Source organism: Ochotona curzoniae, unplaced genomic scaffold, assembly GCF_017591425.1.
Source record: "Ochotona curzoniae isolate NIBS_2020 unplaced genomic scaffold, NIBS_Ocur_1.0 contig_4501, whole genome shotgun sequence".
Classification (NCBI taxonomy): Eukaryota; Metazoa; Chordata; class Mammalia; order Lagomorpha; family Ochotonidae; genus Ochotona; species Ochotona curzoniae.
In genome coordinates, this window is record NW_024466307.1 from 9,909,640 (window position 1) to 9,937,311 (window position 27,672).

The 27,672-nt window shown below is 39.2% G+C and overlaps 1 protein-coding gene across 8 annotated transcripts in view; it reads right to left on the reverse strand.

The window, feature by feature from the left end:
• The window catches only part of MCTP1 (multiple C2 and transmembrane domain containing 1), a 406,611-nt gene that overhangs the window by 206,819 nt on the left and 172,120 nt on the right, over positions 1-27,672 (reverse strand). For 6 of the 8 annotated variants that reach the window (XM_040986052.1, XM_040986051.1, XM_040986050.1 and 3 more), the window contains 4 exons: positions 15,253-15,395; positions 12,054-12,133; positions 9,413-9,524; positions 1,867-1,905 (listed from right to left, as the gene is read on the reverse strand). In XM_040986052.1, the coding sequence (XP_040841986.1) occupies positions 1,867-1,905; positions 9,413-9,524; positions 12,054-12,133; positions 15,253-15,395 (374 nt within the window). The remainder of the gene's footprint in view (positions 1-1,866; positions 1,906-9,412; positions 9,525-12,053; positions 12,134-15,252; positions 15,396-27,672) is intronic. The other 2 variants (XM_040986053.1, XM_040986055.1) reach the window with 1 other exon arrangement.

Consider the following 27,672-nt stretch of genomic DNA (forward strand, 5'->3'; position numbering starts at 1 on the left):
AAACAGACTAGACTGAATGCATAGCTGAATTATTAACGACACAGAAAAACTTTCAGACTTGTAGCTATGTAAATAATGGGTTGGCTGGCACTGTGGAGCATCAAGGTCAGTCTCCATTTGCAAGGCTGGCAGCTCCAATGAGTCCCAGGTCCCTCGTTCCACTTCTGATCCAGCTCCTCACGAATCTGCCTAGGAAAGCAAGGGTGGATGGAACAAGTGCCTGGGTCCCTGCTATTCATGTGGGAGACCTGAATGGATTTCCAGGCTCCTTGGCTTTAGTCTGGGCCAACCCCAGCCGTGGTAGCCATCTATAGAATGATCTGGCGGATAGAAGATCTCTCTCTCTCTCAACTGTAATTCTGACAAATAAAGAAAGAATTCTTTCTATAATAGTGGAGAATATGCATTCAATCTTTTTGTAGGCTGAAAGCAGATATGTGCATTTATGTTTATATATTTTATCATTAAAATTAAATATAAATTTAAATCAAAAGCATATTTTAAAAGAAAAGTCTTAATTTCTGTTTTTTAAATGCTCCAATAAAAATGGACCAAATTCATTAATACTGACTACTGTGCAATCGCTTGCTCTAGTATTAAAAATTAAGCACATATGAAAGATGAGTTCTACCTCTTAACATATTGCTACTTTAAAAACAAATAGGATGAGAAACACCAAATTACATAAAATATAAATACATATGCTTTTAATAACACTATTTGTAACATACAAGAAAAAAGTAATACAAGTATTTACACTGCACATATTTATTTAAAAGTTTGAAATTTTATTTACCTAAAATCATAGTGTATACAGAATCAGAAACATTCAACAACTCTTTTGAAGATGTGCTTCTTATGTTATTAAAATGATAAAAGTGATTATTAATGAGGCCTTGATCTATTTTGAGGTATCTTTTCATTACTAATGGTGTAATAATTGAGCAACCATTCTACTAAGAAAAACAGATTAAGGCATTATCACAAACACAGAAAAGCATTTTAATGTATGTATTTTTTTTCTTAAATCACAGTAATAAAGAGGACAAAATCAAAGAACTTAGGTAATAGCATGATTCAATCAGAATGGAAGAAAAAAGATTGGCATGTCCCAGGGTCTAAAAAAATTAGTCACAGTTTAAAAAGAATACTGACTTTTAAAGTAGAAATTTGAGCCAGCAAGATTTTTTTTATCAATAAAACCTCTTTGATCTATTTTGAAGTATATTTCAGTTTCTTCTTGACGTTTTTCTGTGTCTAAAAGTGGGGTAGACCACCACTGAACAAAAATCAAAGCCTTCTTTATAACTTATCCATCTTACAAGTGTTGATGCAAGGGTTTAGGAAGTTGTAAGAACAGCAAATCCTCCCACTGCCAAGACTCACTGATTTCTTGAAGTGAGAGGCAGTGCAGGGCAAGTATTCTTCAAAGAGGTAGCATTAGAGGGATTTTTGAGTTTAGAAAACCTCACATTCAACTTTCCGTGAACAAAATAGAAAGTTGCCTGGGTTTCCCTTCCATCTGGAGTTGTCCCTCCTGGCCTGGCTCACTGTCCTACTCCTGCAGGAAAGTGATTTTCTAGACCCTGTTGTACACAAAACAGAGACTGGATGCTGAAAAGGATGTTGAGAAGTGAGCAGGGATTAGCGCGAGGATGATTCGGATGCTGTTGATCAGGGTGATTTCTACTCACTCCAAAAGCATCGCATGGTTTGCTTAAAGTGTATGAGGATAAACAAAAAGAACAATCGCAAAGGGATGAGCCCTGCAGGTACAGTTGGAGGAGGTATGAGAGAGATTTGGGAAAGCGAGGTTGATAATTCTTCCCAACAAGGAAAGCTGAAAGATCACATGCCAGGAATTACCTTACTTGATCTTTTCCAACTCTTCCTCATTAGCATTGTCTGCAAATGAAATAAAGCATTTTCATTATCTTTCATTCAACTACAGAACAGGGCAGCCGATTGGTTTTTTTTTGCGGAAATGCAACATCTATTAGGCCTTTAAAACAGCATACAGTTTTCCAGCAACAACTACACAAGACAAAAACTGTTGTCCGTGCATACACAATTAATGAGTACCTGTAACATTCAGTCTTTCTGGTGAGAGTTCACTTGCTTTTTTTTTTTTAATACAAAACAATAGGGCAGTAGCTTTTGCATGAAACAGAATTTTTTCAAATAGCCTAACTACTGACTGGAAAAGAGCAGTCTTGTGGTTTATTACTATTTCTTTTGGCAGTATTTGCCTAGGATGTACAGGGCATCACGTGGTACGCAACAGCTTTCGCTTTTCAAATGCATTCAAAGCCTACTTCCTTGGCAGAATCTTAGAACCACCCCAGCTTCCAGGGTCTTCTCTGCGTTGAGAAAAATGCTACATGTGGTGATGGTGGCTATTTGTATAACTTCCACTTGAGTTTCTGGCTAAAATATTTCCTTTGAATTTGCTTGTGTCATTAATTTGCTTGTGTCCATTGAATTTGCTTGGTCAGGAGTTGTAAGCCAGTTTCTAAAGATTTGTGGTGTGGAATGAGATCACACTTTCCCATACAAAGTAAAATGTAAAGGCCAAATAGGAGTTTGCGTCTTCATTTCACCTTAAAGAATCCCTAAGGGAACAATGAGGCGTTAAGCTTCCTGATGAACTCTTAAGCTAGTCTTCATTTTATCATCTTTAAAGGCAGATGAAGCAGAGAATCATGGCTATGTGGAGCAAAGATTACGGATGACAGCAATGGTGGTCAAGGTTGTGTATCTAGCAGATTCATAGATGCCTCTAACCACTGCACCCTTTTCAGCAAAAATCCCTATCAAGATGGACCATTCCAGAAACTACTTATAGATTACAAAAAAAAAACACACACACAGAAAGAATTCTAAGGCACTAAATGAAATGATAAACGCAGTCACTGATCTAAACCAAGAGAATAGAGTTATGCAGACGATTGTAATTAAGAATTGCTAATGGCTGTGACACATCACATCCCTTCTTTCTATAAATAATGATTCATTTATATGTTCCTTGTTAAATATTGGCCAAAACATGGAACCGAAATGCAATTCCTAAACTACATTAATTCCTCCCTGTATATAATTTTTCTCCCCCAAACACAGCCAGGGAATTGAAACCGTTGCTATCAAATGCTGCTAAGAAACTCTTGCATGTTTTCTGAGTACTAATGTCAACTCCTTTTGAAGCAACATTGCTCCATGGAGTGATGGGGGTGGACATCTACCGGACTTGTAATATATGTGCGTGGTTGATATTAAATCAGGTATCAACATCAATACCACTTGCTCCATCGTCACCCAAAGACAACTGGAAACCCATTGCTTCACTCGTACATCACAGTCAACTTGCTCTGGACACACAATTTCCACTGACAGAGAACAGTAGTTCTAAGGATAACACTTCAAGTCAATTCAGACAAATAAACAAAAGACTAAAATTTGTTAACGCATGGGGCTATATCATCTTCCCCTAACATATAAAATGTTACAAACTTACACTCTGTGAAGAAGGTGATGGTCTGAGAAAGGGGTTTAGGAAGAAGAGAAGGTCAACACTAGTCTACATCACAAGGATTCTGTACCGCTCAAGGTCACGGTCCTGGCTCAGAGCCCTGCATGTGATAAATCTTCCACGCAGAAGACAAAGCAGAGGCCGAGGCTTCTGCTCTCAAGGTTTGTTTCATCAGCATGCTCTATGGTTTTCTTTTTCAGACTGAGAAATTGATACCAGCAGAATGTCAGTGATTTCCCTTAAGTATAATGTGAAAGAATGGGCAGTTACAAGAACCAGTCTAGTCTGCTCAGTTCCCAATTCAGTACCTAGAATTTTATTTTTGGATTCAGTGATTCAATGATCCTAGATTTTTAAACAAAATTTCCCCTCTTGGAACCAAATCCAACAGCTAAGCAATGGGGTCAAAACATGCCATCATCAAGGCTCTATCCCCGCCTTTTTAAAAACAATAGCTGGGTTAAGGTAGAATCAATAAGCTGCATATAGTACAAAGTTTAAAAATAATGTGAATTTTAATGTATTATTAATATTGATATCTTCACTACAAGGCATGTTAGATTATAGAAGCTTAAACAAAAGAGATGAAGAAAATTCTAGAAGAGTAAAGTTTTTTTGCTGAATGATTTTAATTTCAGCTGAGAAACACGTGCACAAAGTTTGAGAGTGTCAATATATAGTCTGATGGTACTAGTATACGATGATTTAAATTCCTCACTAACATCTGACTTGAAATCAACACAAGGAATAAAAAGCATAAAATATGGCCTGTGATAGAATAGCATCAGGGATTATTTTTAACAGATCCTAAAATACAGATCCATTTTTACTTTCATCTTTTGTTATAGCAAACTTCAAGACAATGATACAGTTACTGTACATATCAAAAAAAAACACCTACATGATGATTAGATATTACTTAGTATTCCTTATAAAACATGCATATTCAACCTCTGTAGGTGGAAATTTGCTGGTTATTTAATAATCGTGAGAAATATAAGAATTAAACAATATTCAAGTACATCTTTACAAAATAATTAAAAGTCACATAGGGTTAATTCCTATGTTTCTGTGACTTTTCTAGTTCTTAATCATAGTCTAACAATTTGTAGGTCAAGGTTATCTAAGAGAGTGTGTAATACAAATTAACTCACTTTTATTTCACAAATTCTCCAATGAAGAAAGCTGTGGATTGAACTCTGCTAGAAAGAGAGCCAGAAAGAACTCAAACACACTGTCACGCTCAAATGCCATAGATAGAGCACAAACAGAAGCATCGCACATGTTCACAGTTCACAAACAGGACATGCAGTGAGCACAGCAAGGACAAAGGTGCCATGCATTTCTCAGCATGCCCCCAACGGAGGCTGGTGTTGGTCCCTTGTACACACAATGCTGGAGACTTAAAGAAATACACATCCATTCACATCTGGAGTTTTTTGGTAGGACTCCAATATGAAGCCAATGATGAAGATTTTTTTGATAGGAAACTACAAAATATATCTCCTAGTCCTGATAATATATGTTTTCAATAGCTTTAACTAGACATTGCCCATGCTAGAGAACTGAGTAAGTTTTTCAACCCCTTTTTCAGTGTTAATACTTTCTAACCTGGCAGTCCACATACGCAGAAATCATGGGACATACTGTCAGTATTTAACAGCATGTAAAAATCCACCAGAGAAGTGATTTGGAAATTCTGGCAACCTTATCATTAAGTACTCTGTATTTCCAGTTATTTATTTTTGCTTGCCTTTTAACATTGTATCTTTCTAGATGTTAATGCTGTATTCCCTATTTGATTACTAAGATTTATTTGCGAAAGGCTTTTGAGGCTCACCTTTTCCATTCTCTATTTTAATACACATAAAATATTTAGCAACATTTTATAAACACAGACATAAGCATAAACATGTGGTTTTTTTGAATTAGAAATTTCCAAGAGCTTAAAATAAATTATTTCTAAGATAATAATTGAAGAGAACAGAACTGCTCGTTTTACTGTGGCATATGAGAGCAAATTCAAAACCGCCCCCTATATTCTTCCCCAATATAACATTCTGAATATTAAATGGATTGAGAAGTACTCAGAAACTAATGTTTGGTTTTCCAGATTTTCAATTTGAATTTCCATAAATAAGATTTATGGCTGGATAATTTGTGAAAATTCGGCACATCATATACACTGCAGAAGTATGACACATATTTTAGGGTTATGAAAATTTAATTTGTAGACTGGATCTCAGATTGTTTTCAACCAAGAAACTTCAAACAGAGCCCAGAAAAAAATGTATTGAACTAAAACTTTGACAAGTTCAAAGTGAAAATATAAAACTTTGACAAGTTCAAAGTGAAAATATAGTGATGGACTAATAATGCATTGTCATCATTAGAAGTCCTCGGAAAGATTCCTGAAGGATTATTTAAGCAGACAATCCTTAACAGTTTGCAAAAGAAAATTAAGTATTATTTAATCACAAGGCAAGATTGTGACAACCAGAGATTTGAATACTGAAGCAAGAATAAACAGTCTTCAACTGTCTTCCCCTGGGCCTTTCCAGTGGTCCTTCCAATCCTCAGAGATTGGCCTGCAACCCACTGAACAACAATGAGGTATGGAATGTCAGACTGGGGCCTGAGAGAAGTCATCAACAGAAAGGTTTCATGCATACATCGCCTCAACCTCAGTAGTAATAGGATGCAAGGTGGAGGCAAGGTGAAATGTAGGCATGTCTTAGGTAGGATAACGACATTGAAGAAGGCTTAAACTAAGAGACAGTGAACTGGGGCAAGCATTGTAAGCAAGGGAGCCCATGTTGTTTATTGCAGAGATGTAAATTTTTTCATCATGAATTCCATGAAGCAGGGAAACATTCACAGGCTGTGGGGACTTAGAAGAAAAAGAATGAAGGTATTGGAGAACTAACACAATGCTTGGTTGTGCTGGATATATATTTAACAGAGGCCTGCAAATGATCTTTGTTCAGAGTATTAAAACCTCATGATCAGAATTGGTAAATGCAATAACTACTTTAGAGATTAAATAGAATGGTCAACAGACCAAGATAAAGAATATACAGAAGTGAAAAAAAAAATGTTTGCCTGTACTTATTGGGAATTTTCACAGAGCAAAGCAAAACCACAACATGGGAGGAAAAAAAGACCACTTGTTTTACTTCACACAGCAGGATCACCCCAGGACAATCAGGAGCTCTGAAAGAGGGGAGCGTAAGTCAGACACTGAAAGAAAAATACCCGAGAGTAAATAATGTTTTCCAAAAGCTGGGGTATCCCAAAGATATGAGTCAAGGAAATGGCAGAATGATGTCAGGGTGAAATCTTATATCATCATGAATGTTGCAAAAATGGAATGAGAAAAATGGAAAAAAAGAGCAAAGAAGAGAAATGAAACCAGATTTTTAAGGTGGGTGACTGTTTCAAGTAGCCCTATTTCTCCTTCACTATTCATATTTTAGAACTCAGTAATAACCCACTCTTTTGAGCCATAATATTTTCAGATAATGTTTTTGTTATGAAGAAGATGTACCCTAAAATTCTGAGTAGCCATGAATTATAGAACTCGCATGACTATCCAAGAAACACTTACTCCTAGGAACCAATTTGCCTGTGTTGACACATATTTCTGTGTCATTTAGAACTCAGTAGTGTAATGATCAGATCTTTAAACACTGACTTGATCACTCAAATGTTCAGCTGTAGGTGGGGGTACTTAATAAGAATTCCCTGAGTGTGAAAATTCAGCAAACTATCCAATATCAGATCACTCAAATGATGACAGTATCCGAACTTTCCTTCCCATCTCCAGTATGGAAGGTTTGTTTGGCACATAAAACCTCAGGTACTTCAATGTTTTGGTTTCTGAGATGTTGCTCTTCAGTAAAATAACAAGAACCCTAACACAAGAATATTTTATCACCAAGTTATGTTGGTTTTACCTCCTGCAGGTAAGCCTGCTGACTTCCTTCCATCTCTCCTGACAAGACTATAATTTTCCCCTTGGATCCATGGAACAGTTTCCCAATTGGTCTCCAGATATCTATTTTTACTCCTCCACTCTGTTATCCACAATATGATTATTGAGCTACTTTGAAGATAAATAGCATGTTATGTTACTTCCCCTTTGCAGACTTCTCAATGGCTCCTTAATGTTCATTGGGAAAAGACCAAAACCTTAACAAGACCCAGGGGCGCTAGAGAGTGTGATTTCCCTTCCACTCTAGAGTCACCACGCGCAGAGATTCCAGATACATTTTTGGCTTCCAATTGCTCTAAGCTTTGGTACTTTTCAGTTCGTAGAATACAGCCTGGAACCTCTGGCCATAGGACTTTCACATGTGTTGGTAGGCTATTTCGTTTCTAGACGTTTCCTTATTAGCTCCAATTCACACTTCAGATTTCATTTCTTTATAGATAATCTGTCTCTCTGGATGGAACAAGTTTCCTACAATTGCTCTTCAGAAACATATGCCTGTCTTCCATGGCTTTAAAGCACTTGCCATTTTATACTTCCTTTTATTATCAATTGATCTCCAAATTCTACCCCAAATCTTTGGTCTACTCTACCATGAGTAGCACAGTAATGAACTTACAGCAGGGCCTTAGTGAATACCAGAATACTTGATCAGAACACAAATTTAACATTTTATATTTTAGTCCTGTGTATGGATCAGCCACCTAGAATATCCTTCTTGGTGTGTACCAGCTGACTCAATATCTACTGAATTGATGATCTCTCAAATGCTTGGCTTCCATTTCTAAACATTCTCCGTAAAAAAAAAATCCTCATCCATTGTTCCATCAGCACACATATATATTTATAATTTCATCATGCTAGGTTCCCACCATAAGTGTTATTTGGCAATACTTTCTGGGAAAAATGCAAATAAAGCATGGATCCTTAACTCTACTTGGAAAATATTATTTATGAATTAATGTGCTCACTCTCTCATCTTTTTAAAAGAATAGTCAGAAATTTCACCAGTTGTAATCTTGGGAAAACTGCTATTATCACCTTTTTGGAAAATGATACATACCTGCTTGGGTCATCTATTCTTATATACAGCAATAGTCATGCTACTAAAATAGATTCTTGAACTTGCTTTAAATGTTGATGCCCATCACTATAATATGTCATAATCAAAGCCAGTGGGAGTAGTTCCCAGCTGACTGAATGCACATTGTACCCAATAAAACATCTCTGGTAAAGTGTGGCAGCAGGTGTGCTGGCTAGCACACTGACCAAAACACATCTTCCATAGCATCACTTCCACAGCATGGCAGTAACTGGTCCTTCTGTGTCTCTGTAAGTTTCTCATAGCAGCATGGTGTGCAAGGAAGTATGGACAACTAATGTTGACAATATGGGTAAAACCAACATGGGAGCCCATCAAGAAGATGAGAAGTACTAATTTATCATTCAGTCAACAAATACCAGAAAGCAGAAACTCTGTTATAGGTTCAGACCATTTTCTTTGTTATAGTACGCTTGACAATACGGTTAGAATACTAGAGTCTGGATACCATGTTGCGGAATTCCCAATACTTAAATCACTAATAAATGTTTTCCTTGAATAAATAACACTTTTGAAATTAAGACTTAAAATTATGAGATTCAAGTCTACAGAGAAGGAATACCTTCTTTACAACAAGAGGTTCTGATCTGGAGCATGAAAAAGAAAATTTGAGTTGAAAAGACAGAAGAGGTAGGTACACATGATGTGCAGGATACTCACAGAACAAAGGACAGGCCAGCATTTCACACGCAGTTTCTCTTTCAGATTATCTCTGGGTCAAGGGGAAGCTCACAATCTTTGAATAAACGAGAGCGAGAAAAGAGAGCTCGGCTGGGGTTATGGAGCAACTTACCACATGTCTGGATTCTCCTTCTTTAGGGGTAAGAACCACCGAGAGCAAAATGATTCCAAGATCATGATCAGGATAATGAGGGTCCTTCAGAGGCAAGGTCACATCAGTGGGCCTGGGATGTAAAATAGATTGTGAGCAGTTATTAAATAAATATGCCAAAATAGGTTTTGATCAATGATTTATTAAAGAGAACATTTTATCTTCCTTTACTTTCTTAGTACAAATGTGACTATTGCCATCAAATTAAGAGCATTATTGTATCCAGTAGTCTTTGGGCCAACTGGGGATTTTTTACTTCATTGGATAAATTTTGACCCTTTATGGTGTATTAGAAAGTTCCTGAAAAGGCCAAGAAACGACAACACTACTGGAAAGTTGGAAATCCCTTCTCTCTGAGTTTTAAACTCACAGAGAGCAGAATCCAAAGTGGAACAGCCAGGATACAAACCAGAGCCTATCAAACTGCTGGAGTCACAGGTGGCATCTTACTTGCTACAAAGGTGATGCTGGCCCTAAATTAGTACTCTTTAAAAGCACCTGTTGGTTGAGCTGACCACTGTGGTTGTGGTGGAAGATCCTCTCTCACTCTAACTCTCTAACTCATCCTTTAAAAATAAATGAACAAATCAATCTTTTTTAATGTATTAATTTGATGTTTACAAGGACTTGAGGGCAGAGAAAATGACAAGCTAAATCGATTCAATAGCTGATGGTGGTAGAATGAATCCACACCCAAAGCTTGCATATAATCTTCTAAAGTTTTAATGATCACAGTTCTCCATTTAAAAATGGTTTTTCATCCATGATTTATCTTCAGTGGAGAACAAGATGAATGTATGTTCTGGATGAAGTTCAGCGATTTGCATATATGCATGCAGGGTCTATGGAGAAAGTCCCTGTGGCATTTCTAGAAGCAGAGCAAGCCCATTCTACAGTGAGCTATTTTCATGATGAAGCACACCATTCAGAGCCTTTTATAAAGGACATTTCCTCTAGCAGCAGGGAGGTGGGGCCCAGCAGATCCTTAAACTCTGACCTTCAGTCACACCTGGACTGGGCTGCAGGTTGGAAATCAAGGTAGTTAGGAAGTCCAGGAGAGGTTGCTGTTAGTCCCACTGGAGACAAAATGACCAGAAAGAGACCTGACCACTGCCACTGTGTCCAAACCGAGCAGCCTGTAATGTCCTGAGTGCCTTTCTCTGAGCATCTGCATCTGTGGACTTGACAGCAGCAACAGGGACCATGTCTCATCCTTCAGTTTCCACTAGCCCTGCCATGGAGTGCCACAGAACCATCTAGAACAGACAGGGTTCCCTCTTCTTCAGCCCATCAAAGTTCCCCAAGCTTTCTTTGGGACTCCCTCCCAGTGTTATTGATCTCCTTTAAAGCCCCCCCCCCCTTCTGCAGCATATGTTGTGCCTAGTCCCTATGTACAAATGCCATCAGAAAAAATATATGCCCATTATTGGTGCAAGGGAAAATTAACATTGTAGATTATCTCTAGTCTGAACATCTAAAATCTGAAATGGTCTCAAATCTGAAACTTTTTGAACTCTGACAATGATGCCACAATGAAAAAAAATCCACGTCATGAAATCATATTTCATGGACAAAACTGTTCAAAAGATTGTACAGGAGCAGCCTTTGTGGCTCTAGGGATTAAACTGCAACTGAAACATCTATAATCTTGTATAACAGTGTCACCTTGAGTCACAACTATTCCACTTCCTATCTAGTTTCCTGATAACATATTCAGGGAAGCAGCAAATGATGGATCAAAAACTTGTACCCCAACACCACGTGGGAGACCCAGATGGAGTTCCACAATCGGGTTTCAACCTAGCCAAGCCTTGGGTTCTGTGGGCATTTGGGGAACTGTTCTACCTTTTAACAGACAAAAGTAAAGAAATGAACATTCAAAATAAATTACTGCATTAATATTACCATATAGCTTCTACAGAACGTAAGTAAATTTTGTATACAGATTTAGGCTCTACTCCAGGGTGTGTGTGTGTATATATCAAGACCTAAAAAAAGCTCTCAAATCTACAATACTTTTAGTTATAGGCATTTTAGATAAGAGAATATTTAAACTGCAGTGATAACAATGTAACTTTGCAGCTAGTCAAGCCATGATAAGAATTCACAGCCAATCTGCCCACACTTTTAGAATAGCAGCAAATGATAGTAAACTGGGATAATAAAATCAGGTTTCTCCCTAGCTCAGGTGATGAGAGTTACTGATACCCAAGCAAAGAGCACAGGTTTGATTTCACATATGGTAACCTGATTCTTCAATATAAGAATTACGGTGAACAGGTGTAATGTCTTTATGCCCCAATATACCATCTGTACAACGGCAGGGCAAGTAGTGTGTCTCTCGTCTCTAGATTCGTTGTTTGGTAGAGTGTTGTGGGCCAGAGCAGGTAACCCCAGATTTTTGTGGTGAATAACTGTTGGATCAGGTAGTTCTTATTTCAATGGGTAGATGAGGAAGGTGGAGCAGACATGGGCTGGCAGGCTTGAAGACTCGCAGCCATAAAACAGGAGTGATGAGAAGTGAGGTGACAGGAATGGTCCATTGCAAAAACTCAGCTGCATGTGTCAAGGTGTAGCGATACTGCGACAGCTCAGAAGTTACCTGTTTAATTCCAGCTGTGTGAGATCCAGAAAGGCTGAGCCCATGAAGTCATCTTGTAGTCCAAAATCATAATCAAATACCTAAAATCCCAAATAGACAAGGCATTGTTACAAATGACTAGGATTCTAGATGAATCTTTATTGTTGAACAAACAGAAATATCAAAAGAACCAAACCATCTCATACAACTTTAGAAAGTTCACCTGTACCATTACAGGCTAAAGGCATGGGTGTCCAGTGCAGTGGTTAATGCGTGCTTGGCAAAGATGAAGTTTCTGTTTGTGCAGCTTCCATCCTGTACTGGAGAGCATGGCTGGCGTTGACTCTGCTTCTGATCCCAGCTCCTACTGTTGCTCGTGACCTTGGGTCTCTGCCATCCATGTGAGAGACCTGGATTGACCTGCTCCATCCCTGGCTAGAGGACCTCTTTCTATTTTGTGTGTGTGTGTGAGAGAGAGAATCTGTGCTTCAAATAAAACACCACCGCCAACATGCCGGTTAAGACACAGTCATCCCTTTGCAGAGTACTTTTGGTACCAGCTCCCAAGTCCATCACTCTTTCCACGTTGACAGCAATGTGGACTCAAGTGAGGACATGTGGGAAGCACTGAGTTCCCCACACCTGGTTTCATCTCAGACAATCCCAGGCTGTTTTGGGCAATGAGTCAGAACGGGAGAGATAAATTCTCTCTCATAAACACATAAAATTTGAAATAAAAACACTGAAGATCTACACGTTTCCTTTTTATAAAAATTCCTGTTACATTTACTTGAAAGGGAGATTTACAAAGAAAAGGCAAAAACAGAGAGACAGATCTTCCATATGCTGGTTCACTCTCCGAGTGAACACAACAGCCGGAGTTGGGCTAATCTGAAGCCTGGAGCTTCTTCCAGGCTTCTCATAGGGGTACCACGGCTAAGGACTTGGACCATCTTTGCTGCTCTCCCAGGATCATTGCAGGGATATGAACCAGAAGTGGAGCAGCGGGGATTGAACTGTTGTCCACATGAGATGCCAGCAGTGCAGGCAGAGGTATAACCCACGTGCCACAGTTCTGGCCCAATCCATATGGCTCTTACATGAACTGAAGCAATTACTCATAACAAACGGGTAGATTTACAGGAGAAGTAATGAAAAATAAATTCCTTTTTTATGCATTTTTTCTGAAGTGACGGTAATGAGATCCAAACATTTGGGTGCTGTCCTTGTCAGCACCTGCTTCTTCTCCCAGCCCATTTTTCTCTCCGCTGCAGCACCTTTAATTTGCCTGACCATCTGCTCCCCAAAATCCTTCTTCATAACCCACCGGTCTTCTACTTGTCCTTTTTCATTCCCCATCTCGTCACTTGACCATAAAGGTAATTTTTTCCTCATATGGCTATTTCTTTCTAAGAGTAAGGTCAAAGAAACACATGTCTGACCACAAGCATCTCCGCTTGGTGGTGGCCATGACACACAGTCTCACAACTATTTCATAAACACTCTTGAATTAAAAACACGCTCTTATTAAGAATCCTGCACATGGGACCCGGTGCAGTAGCCTAGCAGCTGAGGTCCTCACCTTGCATGCACCAGGGATCGCATATGGGCACCAGTTCTAATCCTGGCAGCCTTGCTTCCCATCCAGCTCTCTGTGGGCTGGGAATGCACTTGAGAATGACCCAAAGCCTTGGGACTCTGCACCTGCAAGAGAGACTTGAAGGAGCCTTGTGGCTCCTGGCTTTGGACCAGCACAGCTCCGGCTGTTGTGGCTGCTCGGAGAATGAATCAACGGATGGAAGATTTTTCTCTTTGCCTCTCCTCCTCTCTGTATTTCTGACTTTCAAATGAAAATAAATAAATCTGGGCATGGTGCGGTAACCTAGTGGCTAAAGTCCTCACCTTGCATATTCTGAGGTCCCACATGGGCTCTGGTTCTAATCCTGGCAGCCTTGCTTCCCATCCAGCTCTCTGCTTGTGGCCTGGGAAAGTAGTGGAGAATGGCCCACAGCCTTGGAAACCTGCACCCCCATGGGAGACCCGGAAGAGGCTCCAGGCTTTGGTTTGGCTCAACTCCAGCCATTGCAGCTGCTTGGGGAGCCAAGGGTGGAAGCTGGGAACACAGTTGAGGTCTCTCAAATGGTCTGAGGAATCTAACAGCTTGAGCTGTCTCCAAGAGCCTTGCATTAGCAAAACGCTGCAGTCAGGAGCTGCAGGTGGGTAGGAAACCAAGTATTTGGATATGTAACTTGGGTATCCTAATGAAAGCCTAACCAGAAGCCAAATCAGTGTCCTCTTGCCATCGTTTCAGTAGCAACTGGGCTATTTGTTTCTATGGTGTGGAGGAAAGAAACAGCAGCAGACAATGGAATGGAGATTTGAGGGGAAGCAGAATGTCCTATGACTGACTGTGTGAGATCTGCGGCTCCGACAATGGTGGTCATTTAGGGAGGGAGGAAATGCAGTACTGTGGTGACAGAAGGAATGGGTGACTGAACAGATGGTCAGAGTGCACCAAACGCAAACGTTGAGAGATATGAATGGAATTCTGGTATGGAAATAAAACTGGGAATTAGAATTTTAACAGACATTCAGCTTGTAACTTTCTTAAGTTCCTCCTCTCTTCATCGTAAAAAAAAAAGTCATTTTAAATTGTTTAATTTTAAAGATAGAGTGACAGCAAGAGGGAAAAAAGGAAAAGGCAAAAGAGGAAGAGAGCGAGGGAGAGGGAAAGTGAAAGATGGAGGGAATGAGAGCGGGAGGGACAAAGAGCAAAGTGGAGAAAGAAGGGGAAGGTGGAGAGAGAGGGAGGGGGAAGGGAAGGGAGTGGTGTCCTCCTGGTTGTTACACTCCCCAGCCTCTCCTTTTTATGACATCATTTTCAACTACAATTCCAGGAACACTGTATCATCTGCACGGAGATAGCGTAGGCTGTGAGTGGGCCTTTCTCTGTCTCCAGGCTCCCAGCGTGCACTCCATCAGCGGCTGCACCAAGCAGCAAAGGCTGGGCTTCCGGAAGCCTCCCCACTAGGGGGCAAGAGAACCATCCTGAAGGCCAGCTGCTCACCCTTCCTTCCTGTCTCCAGCGCAGTGTCAACAGTGCCAGGAATATCAGAGTATACCCCTTGAGGGAAAAATCTCATCAGACAGACAGGCTTATAAAAGCTATCCAGCAGGTCTTTCCATGACAGATTCCATTAGGGAAACACAAATCTCTCACCTTTACGTACAGTGGCTCCCTAAGGTGATCCACAAGAAGGCAAGCTTTTTCTTCCCACACAGGATTGAGGTTCTTGTGTATTATTTTACTTCTAAAAACTTCTTTTCCTCCAATTTTAAACTTCACGTATGGATCACTTGTCCCTGTTAAAAAGATACGAATTTGTCTCTATTAAATGTGCCTCCTGAGGAGTTCAGAGACCTGCTTAAGGAAACAGCACAAACGGATCAAAGAAACACAAATTAGTCACACAGCAAAGCAAGCTTCAAATGTCTCCTTCCTACTTTTTTTTCTTTCTCTGTGGAAGGCATAGTCAATTATTACTTTTTTTTTATCATTATGTCATCTTCTGATTTTAACTTTGTATGTCCTATTTTCAAAAAACTGCATGGTGCACATGTAAATTTAATTCAAGCTATAAATCAGAGATTAATCTGACATTCATGTGTATGTCATCTCTATGCGCATATGTGATCCTAAAATTGATATTAATATTATTAATTATCTTTAAAAACTGATATTAATATCATAGAATAAGTGACAATGGTCATAAAAGGGACAAAGGGTATACTGTCATTTATATAAATTGATTCAGTGAAGCAATACTTATAGCTAATTCCAAGTGTTATGACACATACAATTTTCCTATTTGCAACATACATTAGCTTCAAGAAGTAAGAAAAGTCACATAATATTTGTCTTTCTGGGTCTGGTATATCTATTGCTTGGCATAATTAGCTCCAGTTCCATCCAACTAGTTCAAATGTCCAGATTCAGTTCTCTCTTTTTTTGGTTATATTTTTATTTTGAATTTTTGAATTTTGTGATACAATTTCATCTAGACTGGAATTCACCCCCAAACTCCCACCCCTGACAGATTTTCCCCATGTTGCTGCAATAGTATAGTCCTTCATTCTTTTTTCTATTGATGAATATATTTTTCACAGAACTAGAAAAAATATTAAAATCCCATAAGTAAACATAAAAGACCTTGAATAGCCAAAGAAATCATAAACAATAAAAGCAAATTGGAGGCACTATGAGCCTAGATTTCAATGCATACTACAGGGATGTTATAGTCAAACAACCTGCACATATAGACCCATGGACAGTACAGAAACCCCAGAAATTAATCCACGTATTCACAATGAACTAAACTTTGTGTATTCACAAATCACTCCCTGGAGAAAGGACAGTCTCTTCAACAACTAGTGTTGGGCTTCTCACATGCAGAAATTTGACATTCGAGCCCTACCTTACATTCTATTAAAAAAAAATTAACTCACAACGGATTAAGAGTCTAAATGTAAGGCCTGAAACCATCAAATCATCAGGGCAAAATACAGGGAAACACTGCAAAAACATTGGCCTAGGCAATCACTTCTTGTATAAGACCTCACAAAAGCAAAGCATGGGCAAACGGGGCTAAGCTAAGTGGCTTCTGCACAACAAAGGAACAAATTAACAAGGTGAAGAGACACCTGCCAGAGTGGGAGAAGATCTTTGCAAACTGTGCATCCTATAATGGATTAATACCCAGGACATACAAGGAGCTCAAGAAACCTAACCACCGTAACAAAAACAATCCAGTTGAGACCTGAACAAAAAGTATAAACAGATTTTTTTTCTCTCATCCCTCCCTCTTTCCTTGCCTTTCCTCCTTCCTCGCTTGCTTCGTCTCTCTCTATTCATTTCAAAGTCAGAGTTACAGGGAGAGGAAGAGACAGAAAGATCATCTATTTGCTGGTTGCTTCCACAAGTGGCTACAATGGCCAGGCTGGGGTCTGAATGTTGGCAGCGCCTCTCAAATCCACACTCAAATTATACCCCCAGTGTAACAGTATGAGAGTGAGGCTCTTCAGTGGTGATTAGATGCTGGGCACTCAGCCCTTGTGAAAGTGTTAGTGCCTCCTAACTGGACTGAAGGGTCAAGTTCACTTCGACCCACCTATTAACGTCTATAACTATCATTTTTCTAAAAAGAAATCCAGTGGTCAAGAGTATATAGAAAACGCCAGTTTAGAAGAAAATCCAATAGATTTGTTTTCTCCAGCCATTTAATCCATGTATGTACACCATGGGTCTCCAAGGCGGGCTGGCATGTGATTCTTCCAAGACTCCGTGTCTGTGGTTACTACTTCCCCACAGCGGGTCTCAGCGATGCTTATCCAGTGCTAAGGGAGAAATGTCACCACACTGTTTGATAATGAGGAAGTTTACACGCTTTGGAGTCTTGTGATAACAGGCTTTCCACTGAACTCAAGTAATTCTATTGTATTAGGATTCCTACTCAATTAAAGCCCTAATATTCAGCTAACTTTAATGTATTATACAAAATATTCAGTGTCATGATTGAACAAACCATAGAGTTTTGTTGTAATATTGTATGGAGCCACAAGATGGCACTAATACACATCAAATAAGTGAACATCCCATGTTTTTGCTCTTCAAGAGTATTTCTACTGCATTTTGTGGCAACGTTAGCTTTGGGAAATTATTTTCATTAAAACATTTTTGTGGTGAATGAAAAAGCATGGATGATTGGACCAGGAACTGTTGGTCCTACAACAAAATTAAGATCTTATTTTATCAAGTAAGAAAAACTACTTGGTTGGCAGCCTTAACTTAAGAATTTACTTTTTGCAAGATTATTCTATGAATTCCATATTTTTTTAAAGTTCTGGAACATTATAGACCTTGGAAAGTTCACTTGTTTATTTCTGAACTCTTGCATCACATGGTTTTAAAAAGAGGAACCACCACTTCTCTTTTAGAAATGAAACAGATATCCCCACTGTTGTCTTTTTAAAGATTAGATCTCAGACCACTGCGACAGTGCTTGCTGTGCTTAAGACAGCCTGCGTCCCATAGTGCAGTGCGTGGCTTTGAGTCCCGGCTCTGCTCATTTCAGCCCCTGCTCATGTGCATCCTGGATGGCTCAGGGCCTTGGGTCCCCGTCACCCATGAGGAAGACCTGAATTGGGTTCCTGCTCTTAGCTTTGGCCCCGCCCAGCTCAGGCGGCTGTGGGTGTTCGGATGGAAGGTGACTAGCAGATGGAATAATGCTCTCCGTTTTCGTGTCTCTCTGATTTTCAAGTGAATAGAGTAAAAATCAGATTACTGAAAAAAACTTCATTTTGTGATATTGCGCTCTTCAGGTAACTTAAGCCCAACAAAATTAAAACTGGTATGAACAAAAGTGCAAGCAATAAACACTTCCTACACAAGGGGGCAGCCTCTCTTCCTTTAAGACCACATTTCCAACCTGAGTGTTTAAAATGCCACCAGCCAAGGAATGGCTTTCATTTTCAGAATAAATGCACTTCCTGATTAGCAGGTATAATTCCATCTGCTCTTGAACCTAGAATGCATTAATTCTGGGTCCTAATAAAAACCACACCAAATTGTAATGAAAGAAGGGGAAAAACAAGTGAATACTGCACAGATAGTTAAAAAGAGTTCAAGTTTAAGCCAGACCTTCTTAAAACTACCCAGCCTGACTGCAAACGCAGAGGTGGAGGGTGCCTCGGCCGTCCAAAGGCGACAGTGGGATATCTTTGCACAGAAGGTTCCTCCCTCCCCCAAGAGATCCTAAACACACCCTGAGCAACAGATTCTGTCTTTACACCAGCACGTATCTGCAGTGAAGGCTTTTCAAATCTTCAAAACAGGAACTGGAGGTATTAAGTTTCCCCTTAAGCATTCCTATTCTTTTTTTTTTTTTTTTGATATTTGCAATACCCTACAATGGAAATATTTCGTAGAATTAACTAAATACAGTTAAATACAAATAAAATAGGTTTCTAAGCGCATATGTTTCACATAATAAAACTAAGATTCTTCAGCATCAGTAAAATTGCTATTCGAATGAATTGAAACTTTAGTGAAATGTTTGAGAGCATGGAGGCTCTAAAGTGTCAGCCAACGGACCTTGGAAAGATTTCCCCATCCTTGGATTGACAAGACTGACAGCATTCCAGAACTACTGAGGCCACTTTAGCAGAACACTTGGAGCATCGTGGGTTGGTAGCAGATGGCCGTTCCCCATCCCCAGGTACGGAGGCAGTCGGCAGGCTCGGCAGAGCTTCTCCCATTACCTCCATTTTCACCCCAGGTACAGGGGAAGAAAAAGAAAACTTGGATTAATGGTCCCACTCACGTTTCCCTAACCCTTGATCCCCCCCCCAATTAACTATGCAAACATCAAGAATAAAAATAAATAAAATTAGAAAAAAGATAAATTTTAGCTAATGACCTTACTGTGATGTAACACATAGATGGATTAAAAATGATACTATGTGAAAAGGCAGCATTGGCTTGAACTTGGAAAGTTTACTTGAGAAACAGAAGAGACTTCACAGAAGTACGAGTTCTTCATCAAATTCACAGAAATTGAGCATTATTTTTTATGCCATTTCCCTCCAAACTACTTGAAGCCCCTTCATACGGATAAGGTATAAAAGACAGAAATAGGCCTGATATGTATTCATGGTCTGCTTGGGATGAATACGACTTCATCAAACTTCCCTTTATATGTGGCATGAATAGTTGGTATCCATCTCCTGGTGGTTTCTGGAAGTTTGGGTAAAATAAAACGTGGAAGGGTAGTGGTTTCATGCACATTTTCTTCCTGCTTTCAACAAACACTGCTTTAATTTTGGACAAAAGTTGCGTATTAGCCTATGATGCACGAACAACCACAGAAGCGTGTGTTGGATGTCACTTTCCAAAGGTCCTTCAGCTCATAATCTCCAGAAATACCCCGTGACCCTGAACGTACTGACACTTTACACTGAATTCTTCACTGTTAGAAAAACATCTATTTTTTTTTTAATGCAAAGAAAAGCAGTTTCTTCTAGAATTTTATGATGTATCTCACAGCCATCCTAATAAAAAAAAAATAGATGGCAAAATATTTGAAAAGTTACATGCAAATCTCCCATATCTAAACCCTAGTGAACCCCTTGTTTTCCTGACTATTCCAATGTTTTTTTTTTTTTCCAAAAGTGCTTCCGTTGAGTGTCATCAGGGACTTTTCTAGAAAACCACGTTAATTCCTACAGCCTTTGTTTAGTCTGCCTGCTTCCCCTGTGAGGATGACATTGAACGTTAGAAATTCAGATCTGGTGTGTTCTTTGTCATTGTGCCACACCACTCACCGTACTCCTGTGGTGGAAAGATCACGGAGAGTCAGTTTGCTAGTGATGATCGGCATGATCTTAGAAAAGTCCCTTACTCTCTTGCTACAGCTTTGTCGCCTTAACATGAGGGACATCCTAAGCTCCCCGGGGTAACATCTCACCGGCAGGTCCCTGATACAGGAGGAATCATTCCTTCCACACGAGTGAATTTTCCGGGAAACTACAAAGCACCACCGTGTCAGACAGTAAGACTGCTTCTATAAATACACTCCAGGAAACCATTTCCACTATTTATTACATGGTTCTCACTGGGTAAATAAGCGATGCCATTTTTAGGAAATGGGGCAGAGTGGGCAACATTTGCTGACATGTGTCCGGGAAATTATTACCAAACTTCTAGCTTTACAGTGATGTCTTCTGTAGAAACTCATGAAACATGAGCAGAGATATTTCAATTTCTGAAACTCCCAGGCCAGGGTTGCTAAAGGTCAAAATAGAACCTTTCTTACAGACTTTTTCTGTAATTTGTTAATTCTACATAATCATTGCTTCCCTCCCCCATCTTTCATTTTATCATGGCTCTCAAGACAGTGACAATAATATTTCCATTACTCCACATGCCAGAGAAGAACAGAATGTGTTTCTTAAGCCATAACAAGTTAAAAGTGATTTGAGGTTGAGCAAGCCTGAGTTTTAGTATCTAAACAGAAAGCCACCTGCCAATCAGGAACTCCTGCCCTGGAGTATTGGGCGGCTAAGAAATAAGCTTCTTTCCCATGGCAACCATCCCATGCTTCACCCTGCATTAACCACTCTAGGTTCCTAAGTCTTAGGGATTTGAACGTTGACCATTTCAACTCAGTTACTGGTTGGCCTACCGAACCTGATACCAGACGTGTTTCAGAGTCCTCTGGTTCTAATTTGGAAAATGTTTCTGGAAACCATCATTTCTGCCTCCGCCTCTTTAATCTTACCTAAATTCTTTTCAGCAGCACCTGCTTGTCTTGTTGCCTCCCTTCAGATCTCTCCTCTAATTGCTGCCAGAGATATCTGTCACACACAAGTGAGGCAATGGCTAGAATTGTACAGAACCAAAATCAGGAGCCAGGAGCTTCTTCCAGGTCTCCCACACAGATGCAGGGTCCCATGGCTTTGGGCTGTCCTCTACTGCTTTCCCAGGTCACACGCAGGGAGCTGGATGGAAAGCAGGGCTGCTGGGATTAGAACCAGCACCCTTATGGGATTCTAGCGTGTGTAAGGCAAGGACTTTTAGCCAGTAGGCTACCACACTGGGCCTGCATTTACATTATCTTAAACTCCTAACACAGAGTCTTCTCATCCCAGTGCAGCCTCCGAAGCAAGCTGAACTCCCCAAAACCCTTTTTGCCTTTCCCCTTTAGTAATAGATTCTCTGCATTAGCAGGATATGTGATCATCCCATTGGATAATTTCTTACTCTCCGGGTAACAGGTGTGAGTATCTGACTGAGGGCCTGTGTGCATGTGGGGAGCAGAGGTGATGGGGCTTCTCCTGAGTTACCTGGTGAGAAGGGGAGCAGCTGCATCAGACCAGAGAGGGAAGCCACAGTGGGATGAGGCAGAGCCCCAGCATCACCCTGCTTCCTCTGGACTACTCAGGGCAGGAATATGCAACTTTCAAAAATAGGTTTTGTGTTTGGATTTCTTGTTCCCAGAAGCCTCACAGCATCCTCACTGATAAAACTTCCCCAATGACTTTTCCTTCTAGAAAACTGTTTCCTATTGGAGTGATTTATTTGACTTGCTGTGGCTAATCAATCTTGTGCCAATTCCATTCAGTTCAGTTTAATAAGAACAGGGTGGCTGTTTGTTTTCTTTGTTCCTATTGCAGCTCATCCTCCACATGCCTGAAACATTTGGGGCTGCACCAGGCCACAGCCAGGACGCAGAGACTCATTCCAGATCTCCCACACGGGTACAGGGTGCCAAGAACTTGAGCCATCACCTGCTGCCTTCTAAGGAGCACATTGGCAGGAAGCTGCAGTTGGGAGCAGAACTGGGACTCCAGGCAGGCACTCTGACAGAGGATGTGAACCACAACAGCAGCATCCTACCCACTGTACCAAACGCTTGCTTCAGCTTGGCTGTTTCTAAGTACTGGCATTTCTCATACATGGAACTCAAGGAGGAAACTCAATAGAGAGGAAGTTAATGCAGGTCTTCCATGGGGGTGGCAGGAAGTCAACCCTTGAGCCATCGACTGCTGCCCCCAACATGCACATCAGCAGGAAATTGGAATTGGGACTCCAGTATGGAATGAGGGCATTCCAAAGAGTTACTAATTACTATGCCAAATACCCTTCTCTAGACAATCTCATTTTATTAGCAATCAGCTTAGAGTGTTTATTTAGTTGATTGACTTGGCTTCACTCAGAACAATCAACTAGAAGCTGTACTGGAATTAGAGGACAAATGCGATATTTGTGATAAATTTCATCTATGATTGTGTCATAATATTAAGCATGCAGCAAAACTGCTTTAGCTTTTGCACAAAAATACTTAAAAAGATTATTCTTATGTGTAAGGAGAAGTTAAGGTGGAGACTGCTACTCCAAACAGAAGCATATAGTTTTGCCTGAACTTTCCAAGCACTAAGCTGTGCTATGGTTTGTAGTTCCTTCACTTGGCAAGGCTATGTGTCTAAAAATCGATTTCTACTCACTGGAATAGGAACATATGTTTTCCCTTACTTCTACACGTAGACGTCTAAAATGCAATTCTACTATTTTTTTCTCCAGCATAATAAAACTAGATAAAGGCAGGGGCACATGACTAAGTCAATGAATTTCTAAATGGTCTGATAAACAGAAACCTTATCTCAGTAATGGACTCTAAGGAAGTGGATTTCTGAAGAAATGGATTTCATTTTGTTAAGCCACAGAGATTTGAGTACTTCTTTGACAAGTCCTAACATTGCTTACCTTAACTGGTACAAAAAAAAAAAAATCAATTCCAAGAATGGGTGTTGCCAATAAAAATGACCTTAAAACATGTGACTTGAACTTTGTACTTGATTGGTACGATGAAGGTGACACAGGGAGACCATGAAAAACACCTGGGAGGCACATTCCTGTGCTGGCCAGGAAGGGAGACCACCTGCCACTGAATCTTTGAGTATAACCTTGGAAAGAACCAGTATTTAGACGTGCATTTCCTGAAATTGTGTGTCTTCAGTAATGTATAATAAAAAGAGATGAGCACAAGTAAAAATAGGCTGGTTTGCAAGCAGAAGTGAAAAGAAGCAAAAAGAATCAGAGAAAACAGTTTTAGACTTTGAGAAGCAAAGGCATACCAAAAAATGCAGAAGCAAAGGCATTTGTTCTCCCTACACAATTATAATGGCGCAAAGGGAGCTGGGTTTCTGCTGTAAGGAAATAGCAAAGGAATAAACCACTTGGAGGAGAATTCCTAGGCGAGAACATTGGATCTTAACAAATCAAACTTGAAACCACATTAAAAGTGTCCCACGCTGATTCTAAGTGGGGTTTATCTCTGGGAAGCAAGGCTGATTCAACATAGGAAACATATTTAACATGACATGACATACCACTTCAACAGAATGCAGGTCAAGGAACAACATCACTGTGAGAGATGCAGGGAAAACATCGGGTAAAATTCAACACCCATCCATACAGATGCTCTAACGAACTTGGAATAGCAAGAGATTATCTCAACATAAGAAAAGCCATAAAAATAAATAAATCTTTTTAAAAAATGAATAGGTGAAAATGTCCTGTAAGACGAGGAATAAGGTAAGACTGTCACTTCAATTCCACCTGAGACCGAAAAGACCCAGAGAAATTAGGTAGGCAAAGGGAATAGGGCCGACCCCAGTCCTCTAAAAAAATGGAGGAGAAAGGAGGAAAGTTGCGTCTGTTTGATTATGACATGGTCTTCTTTAGAGAAACCCTAAAAACACCACACACACACAAACACCAAAAAAATTAAACGCAAAAAAATTTTACCAACTACCAAGTCAACTCAATAAAGCTGCAAGACACAAAATCAACACACAAAATCTGTTGCATTTCTAAATAAAACGAGTGATTTGAAAAGGAAATTTTATAAAATATCTATTTTGTACATGACTTAAAATGAAAATACTTAGGAATATGCTGAACTAAGAAACTAAAACACTTGTTCACTGAAAACTACAAAACAGTGATGACAGAACTTGAAGACAAATGAAAGGATACTTCATTTATTAGAAGAATTAATATTGTTAAAATCTGCACATCACCCACAGCAACAGTTTAACTACTATCAAAATTCCAATGTCATTCTTTATGGAAAAAGAAAAAAAAATCTAAAATTTATAGAGAACCACAAGACTTCAAGCAGCCAAAACAATTCTGAAAAAGGACAACAAAGTTAGAAGAATTATGCTACGTACATTCGAGTTATATTATAGAATCCCAGTAATCAAAATAATATGGCACTGGCATCAAAACAAACATGCAAATCAACAGAATGGAATAGAGAGTCCAGACATAAACTAAAATATAGATGACTAACTTACTTTCAACAACTGCACCAAAAACACACATTGGGCAAAAGCTGTTCAATAAATGATGCTGGAGAAATCTAGATTAGCACATGTAAACAAAAGAAATGGGACCACTTTCTTACACCAGTAGCAAAAATTAAGTCAAAACAGGTGAAAAAAAATATTAAATATAAAACCAGAAACTAAGACTCCTAGATAAGACCAGAGAAAAACTGTGTTCCTCTCTGTCTCTACTTCTCTCTGTATATCTGACTTTACAATGAAAATGAATAAATCTTTATAAAAAAATATCAATTAAGACAAAACCTACCACTTTTACCTTTGTGCAAATAACAGAAAGGTAAGCTATATAGCCCTTAAGCAAACAGACTTCATTATACACTTGGAAACTTCCCTGTGTATAAAAATCTGTTCAGAAAGATAAAAACAAAAATAAATAATTCTATATGAAAAAAACTTGTCTCATCAACTGATCACCAGCCTAATAATCATTCTTTATAATAAGTTAATACTAAAGTTCTAACAACTTAGAACTACTCATCACAGTTTCATGGAACTTGGTAACATCAAAAAGAAGCACTTCTTTCAGCTGTGTAATCTATTTTAATTAACAATACCAACAAAGTAGTAAAAGCCATACTGTGTATTTTCTCGTATTTCCATTTAGCAATGTCAATTGAGTAATATTATGGAAAAGAAGTGTTGATTCTGAAGAGCACTCATCCAGTTTTTGACTCATTGAAGAATTCTAGCTACAAAAGCAAGTGACATATGACAGATGGTCATGTAGACAGATTATGGAGGCAGCACGGATGCTTCCCAGTTCAGTGTTCCAAAAATAAATTCAATATTTTCTGAACACATATGTTACATGATGTGGTATATTTTGATTCAGGGCAGGTCTGCTATGAGTGTATGCTTTCAGAACTCATCTGACTCCTCTGAATCTTTAGAGCTTTGAGAAAATGACTTATTCTATGTGTCACACATTTCTCCCAAACATTTAGCCATTCAGTTATATAACTGAGATCATTAAAAGAATGATAATTTAAGCCTATCCTGTTCATCCCTCTTCATTATTTGAAGAATATCCTTCTTCAATAAAAGGAACACATCATTGTTAACCACAGTGGTCCTACTGTGCTCTAGAACATCAGATACTTTTTTCCCTCTGCACCTGCACCCTGTATCCATTAACACCACTTCTCCTGTCCCTTTCTCCTTCCATCCTAAACTTTGGTAGCTACTATTCTGTTCTCCATTTCTCTGCGATCAACATTTTAGCTTCCGATTATGAGAACCTGCAGTATTTGTCTTTCTGTACTCGACTTACTTCACTTACCCCATCATTCTACACCTTTAACCCTGTTGCCACAAACGAAAGGATTTCACTTTGTTTTATGGCTGAATAATATTCCATTGTGATACATACAAATGTGGGTGTATACATGCCTACGTAGATATATTTCACATTTTATAATCTATTTGCTCTTAATGGACACCTGGTTATGCCCACATCTTGGCTGCTATGAACACAGTAGTACACATGAGGGTACAGATATTTCTCCTAAATATTGATTTCTTTACCTTTGAATTCACCCAGTGGGAAAAAACCTTTGGGACATTGACCTGAAGCAAAAGATTTTTTTTTTTGAGGTGTATAATCCCAAAAGCAAAGACAAACAAAAGCAAAACTTGAGAAATAAGATAACATCAAATTTAAAAAATCTTTCGCACAGGAAAGAAAAAGCCAACAAGCTAAGAGAAAACCTAAGGAATAGGAGAGTGCTTTGCCAACTGCATGCCCAATAAAAGATGAATGCCCTGATACATGAGGAAACCAATCAACTTAACAACCAAAAAGCCAAACAGTCCAATTAGAAAATGAGCAAAAATCCTGAACACATAGTTCTCCCAAAGACATTGAGACAGACAATTTCAATTAAAAAAATGTTCAATAGCACTACTCATCAGAGAGCTACAATTTCAAACCACCATGATGCATTATCTCACTCTAGTTAGATTGCCTACAGTAAAAAAGGTAAAAATAACAACGTCATTCATTATTCCACATATCCTAAGCTAACAAAGGAGATTTTGAAGACTCAAAATATAGAGATGATAAATGTTTGAGTTGAAGGATCTTAGAATGCCATTATATCTCATACATATATCCATAATAACTACGTTTCAATTAAACATTTAAAGTACATGAAATATTTAAAAAACATCAATCATTTTTAAAAAAAAATACAGACTTCAACGGAATAATTGCAGCATCCTCCACATTTCAGATTATTAAAGGCTTTCACTCAATTATCCTATTACATAATTTAGCCAATGATTATATAGGTTTTATAAGCAAGTAAAAAGGTAAGCAAAATAAAATGTTAACACCCATGATGTAACTAAAATATCTGAATAACAATGCAATAAACCCTTTAATCCTTAAGCTGAAAACAGCTAAGTGTTCAATGTGACAGGTGATTTCAAAACGTGCGTTCATCCTGCTAAGCCAAGACATTACTGGTACAGGCACAGGCTGCAGGCAGGACATGGTGACAGGCATTAGAAGTCCCTGGTCTTCCACACAGCATCTCTGTCTGGTGCGGTGTGGAGAAAGCCTGTGGTTGGTACTAGAATATTTACTAAAAGCTGCAGCACTCTCCTAAATGTTACATTTCCCAAGGAAAACAACCTTTCTTGGCTTCTGCCTTTTGCCTGCTTTGTTATT